Raw genomic sequence first — 5097 nt, 5'->3', positions numbered from 1 at the left:
TTGAGGGACTAGGGGTTTGGGCAGAAGCTGCGGAGGCTAGTAATCAATCCCAAAAGGAAATACTATTGCTCCAAATAAGATAAATGGTCGCTTAACCACTGTGTTAGGGATGTTCTAGTGAAGGGTGGGGCGGTGGTCATTTGTGAGGTGCCGAGGAGTGCGACACTGCCGTTGTGTACAACGCTGAGGAGAGGCGGACGGTCTGGTTGATGGAGAGCTTGACAATAAATAAACCTAAATATTTTTTTGATTCTAACAAACTGTTTATTATGGCACAAACTATTTTTACATCATCTATCCGAGATTCTCTAAATAAATGAGCTAGATATATCCTCAGTGGCATCAAAGTCTTCCCTAGATAAATGAGCTAGATATCTCCTCGATTAAGATTATACATATCTTCCTCTTTTTTGTCCTTAACTTTTGTTGTCAACTTATCCTTGAAATTTCCTGCTTCCAAGGTATTAACTATCCCTCTTGCAACTTAAGGTGATTAAACTTATGAAATGCAAGGTTGTCATTGTTCCTGTTACAAAAGAACGGACAAAGTTAGAAGGTCAAAACTAGATTCGTTTGATAGATTTTCCATTTTATGCTTAATTGCACCCATCGCCCTCTACATGATATAGGGTGGCTGTTAATAACTTAAGGGAGTGAAAAAATTAGATCTAGTTGTCTGTGTTGGTTACTTCCATCTAGTTATAGGTTTAATGGGTTGTTGTTCCGCGCTGGTCTACTCTCGTATTGCTTTTGACTTTTGATGGATGAATTATTATTTTTCTTGCAAGATCAGAGAATATTCTTCACTTTCATAATCTACTAGTATATTCTAAGAAAGGAAGTTTCTACTGGTCAAGTTGATCTAAAAAAATATTTTCTAAAAAACAAAAGGGAAAGCGAGATGTTTTTTTAATGGAGAATGAAAGAATAAGAAAATGAGTTGGGGCAGGAACATGAAACCTATTGTAGATGACATGTACTACTACGTACGTCACTAAAATCTGTTGGTAGAAGTATTACATAACATAAAAGTGCAAAAACCCAAATGGCGAGTAAAATAGGTAGAAAAACATGATTCACATGACCATCCATTATGTTTATTACTCAAAAGGGTTGCTCTCAAAAAAACCCGAGAGTGACTGAAAGGGAAAGCGAACTTTGGTATTTAATAGGACGCCCATTAATGTAGTAGATCTGTAGATGACATCTAGTACCATGGGACTAAAACCTATTGGTAGATTTATTACAGGCCATAACAGTTCAAAACCCAGAGGACTGGTACAACCGGTAAAACGATAGTAGAAGCAAACATTATTCCCAGACCATGCGTTGTGCCTTTATTCGTATGCGATGCTCCTGTCGCATCTTGGCAGATCTGCTGGAGGTGGAGGCAGAGCCGTCTCCGGAGTTGGCCCGTTGCCTACCTCGAAGACGGTGGCCATGCCCATGCCCATGTGAAACTCGTAGTGGCAGTGCAGGAACCAGTTCCCGGGGTTGTCGGCGACGAACCGGACGGCCGCCCAGCCGAGCCCGGTGACCATAACCGTGTTCTTCACCGGCGGGTCGACGAGGTTGTAGGATGCGGTGTCCCTTGCGGCATCATAGTTGCCTATTCCCTGGGCGAGGACGAAGAAGTCGTGGCCATGAAGGTGCATCGGATTAGGGCTGTCCTCCATGAGGGTGGTGCTCTGGAACACCACCTCTACCGTGGAGTTGTACGCGATGTGCCGCATCGTGGTGGCCCTGCGCGAAGGCTCTAGCTCCAGGAGCTTGGCGCTGCGGTTGAAGAAGTTGATGAGCACCGGGTCGGTGTAGTCGAATTCAAGGGGAGGCCTGGCGGACATCTCCTCCGTTGCGGTAACCAGCTCAGCGCCGTGGTAGCGTGCTTCGAGGAGCGACCTCCCCTGGGGGAGGTGGAAGGAGACGTTGTTTATGTTGGCCACATGCACGGTGTGGTTGCGTATGGTGCCCATGCCGAGGGTGAGGAAGAACTTGTCGTGGACATGCGCTCGGATCTGTGGCAGCAAGGGGTTGTTGGGGTAGCCCGTCATGTTGCCATGGAAGTGGAAGGACGTGGTACGGTCGTGCTGGTCGGGCATCTGGGGCTCCATGGCCTCGCCGTGGCTGTCGGGGTACCGAACAATCCCTCTGGCGAGCCTGGTGGCTGTCTGCGGCGCAGGCGGGGGCGACTGGGTGCCGAGGGCGACCATGTAATAGGAGTGGCACGGAGGAGCGTCGGCGACCATGAGCACGTCCAGCGTCTCGCCTGGTGCAATGGCCACGATGTCGCCGGTGGCGTTGTAGGGGCGGAGGTAGTTGGCGTCCGAGCCGACCACGGTGAGCCTGTGGCCGGCCACTTTGAAGTAGTACTCGTTACTGAGTGCAGCGTTGGCAAGGCGGAGCATGTACGTCTTGCCGGGTTCCACGTCGAGGACGAAGGTGTCGTCTTGGGCTACCCCTGCATCATTGACCTCGGATTCTCAGATAATGCATGTATAGATACATCTGAATCTACGATAACTAATATATATATATATGAAATGGAAGGAATAGTAGTAAATGTATATACATATGTTGTGGATGCATGCATGAAACAGTACTGTCGTACGTACCGGAGCAGTTGTAGAGATCCCCAATCTTGCCGTTGATGGTTGCTGAAGCTGGTCCATCCTTAGAATGATCTCCATCGGCTATCCAGAGCTCCAAGTCCTTCTGCACTTGCCTCAGGTCGTTTTGCCAGAAATCAGCTATGACGATGGGGACGTCCTGGTGCGGCTTGGGGAAGGGATAGGAGCCGGACTTTGGGCGGATGATGATGACGCCGTGCATGGTTGCCCGGAGGGTGGAGATGTGCGCGTGCCACCACAGGGTGCCCTCCTGCCCGACCACGTCGAACCGGTAGGTGAAGGTGGTGTTGGGGGCGATGGGGCACTGCGTCACCATCCCAGCTCCGTCCGCCCAGCAGGTGAGTCGCTGCTTCACGCCGTGCCTGCAATATCATCCGATCCAATGCGACTCGGTAAGGCCGATAACCATATCGCGCTAGCTAGCTAGCAGATGCATGCTCATGCATTGCTCAAGGAGGAGTGCCTACCAATGGATCGTTACTCCAAAGGGTGACTGGTTCACCACGTGAACTACCACGGAGTCCCCTTCTGTCACCTCCAGCGCCGGGCCTGGTAATTGCCCATTCACCACCGTCGCCACCGTATCGCGGCACAGGTGCCTCAAGGTAACCTCGCTCACCTTCATAGATCAACACATAAAAAAAAACAACAACATCACATCTCTGTTTCGGACACGGACAACATGATCAATGTATATATGCATGGGGAGCTAGCTAGCTAGGGAGGCCTTACAAGGAAGGTGTGCTCCACCACCGCCGCATTGATGCTGCCTCCCATGGCGAGGAACAAGGCCGCTACCACTACCAGAACCACCATGTCTGCCATGCAAGCTATCTCGCTACTTTCCGGGTGCTGGATAGCTAGTACGTGTTGCTTTCCTCTCTATGCCCACACGGCTGTATATATAGTGAGGCCGATGCGGCACTTCCGCGCGTAGGCAGCGAGCTTGAATAAAAAAATTATTTCCTCGTTCCCAAAATAGATTCTGCACGGACGAGCAGACCATATGGTTTTACTTTTCGTGTTAGCATTTTTTTCGACCCTTGGAGCAGAGAGGGAAGTATCCACCGTCGGCCACGCTGTACTCAAATACTACCTCAGTAGCTCAGTCCCTCATTTTAGCCAAACAAAACATCTTATAATTAGGGACACAGGTGATACTAGATATTTAGATTAAACAAGACTTCACTTGTGCTGGAAGCCTCCTTTCTATCATACTCCCTCCATTCCTAAATATAAGCCATATAATTTTTGGTACTGAAATTAAAAATGCATATTGAGAGAGAATTACACCAGGTTTGGGTGGGATTACCCCCATACATTTGACATGAGAAAGTAGAGGAGTTTGCATAAGTTAAGAAAATATAACCAAATCCCTAAAAATAAATTCCATACACGTGATGTGTCGCACTAAAGCATATATTCTGGATTTTTTTCTCAAAAAACTATATGGCTTATATTCAGGAACGGAGGGAGTATTATTCAAGACCCTCGGCACGCAACGTAAGCGCATTCTCCAGAAGTCGCCACCGCTGCCTTCCCCAAACTCATCATATGGGTAGGGATAAACGAATTCACTTTGCCAACCCTGTTAGTGCCACCGCCCTGCACGTGTCCATCAACATGCGCATGTCATCGGGACATGCTATGCCAGGCCGCAGAGATTCATTATTTAAGACACGGGAGAAAACACATTGCTTCACCTTAGGATCCCTCCAACAACAACCTGATCCAAATATAATCCCCATCGAGGGAAAACGGCGTCGCGCACCTCCATAGTCTGATCCAGTAGACTGAGATCTAGGGTCGCCACTGACTCGACCGCTATGCAGCGCATAAAAGCAACGGACTTTGCATGATAGATCAGATGCACCTAGCCATCCCAAGATCAGGCACCACAGACCCAGATCAGGCCCTAGCAGCCCCAACGCCGCAAAGACTAGGTTGTCTCTGCTATCGAGACACCTCGCAGTCCGATGTCCACCATGCTGTCGCTGCACCAATGCATCACCATGTCTCGGAGAGCTGCCACGCCGTGGTGCCCAACATCCACACCTTACCATAGCATGGAGAAGATCTCCCGCATCAAACTAGGTGCTCCAGTGAAAGAAAAAAATTCTTGTTGATGTCGACGACCCGGCTTCGCCCAGTCGCGCCCTCTAGCGAAGGCGGTGGAGAATAAGGGAGGGTTGGGGTACTAGCAGAGAAGGTTAGGGTTTTCCTGTCATAGCCATGTGGCAATGATGAGAGAGGCGCTTCTCAATCCACTTGTGGCTCATACCTATATGCACATCAAGTAATAAAGTGTGTGGTTGATTCTGAGTGAATCAAGACACCATGTTGGGTCATACGCTATCATTCAAAAAAGGGGTTGGAGGGCTAGGTTTTTGCTCCTGAACTAGTGCATCTAACTAATTAGGTAGAGTGTGCGACTGTTCTAATAGATTTTCTCATGCTCGGACCACCTTGT

General features: G+C 48.9%; 1 protein-coding gene across 1 annotated transcript; it reads right to left on the bottom strand.

Annotated features, from left to right (window-relative positions):
- Nucleotides 1-1337: 1337 nt before the first annotated feature.
- Nucleotides 1338-3452, bottom strand: LOC124669672 (laccase-15-like). The gene is made up of 4 exons (XM_047206241.1): nucleotides 3360-3452; nucleotides 3095-3246; nucleotides 2613-2989; nucleotides 1338-2458 (listed from the first exon to the last, which is right to left on the bottom strand). Exons 1-4 carry the CDS (start codon nucleotides 3450-3452, stop codon nucleotides 1338-1340), a joined length of 1743 nt encoding a protein of 580 aa, XP_047062197.1.
- Between the last annotated feature and the right edge of the window lie 1645 nt (nucleotides 3453-5097).

The sequence above is a fragment of the Lolium rigidum genome, chromosome 7, assembly GCF_022539505.1.
Source record: "Lolium rigidum isolate FL_2022 chromosome 7, APGP_CSIRO_Lrig_0.1, whole genome shotgun sequence".
Taxonomy (NCBI): Eukaryota; Viridiplantae; Streptophyta; class Magnoliopsida; order Poales; family Poaceae; genus Lolium; species Lolium rigidum.
The sequence above is the reverse complement of the archived record's forward strand: the minus strand, read 5'-3'. Positions and strand labels throughout refer to the sequence as shown.

Coding starts and splice junctions, on each gene's coding strand:
- LOC124669672 (XM_047206241.1), bottom strand. CDS start 3,452: ATGGCAGACATGGTGGTTCTGGTAGTGGTAGCGGCCTTGTTCCTCGCC. Junction 3,247..3,359: donor TGGTGGAGCACACCTTCCTT/GTAAGGCCTCCC, acceptor TGATCTATGAAG/GTGAGCGAGGTTACCTTGAG. Junction 2,990..3,094: donor TTTGGAGTAACGATCCATTG/GTAGGCACTCCT, acceptor ATGATATTGCAG/GCACGGCGTGAAGCAGCGAC.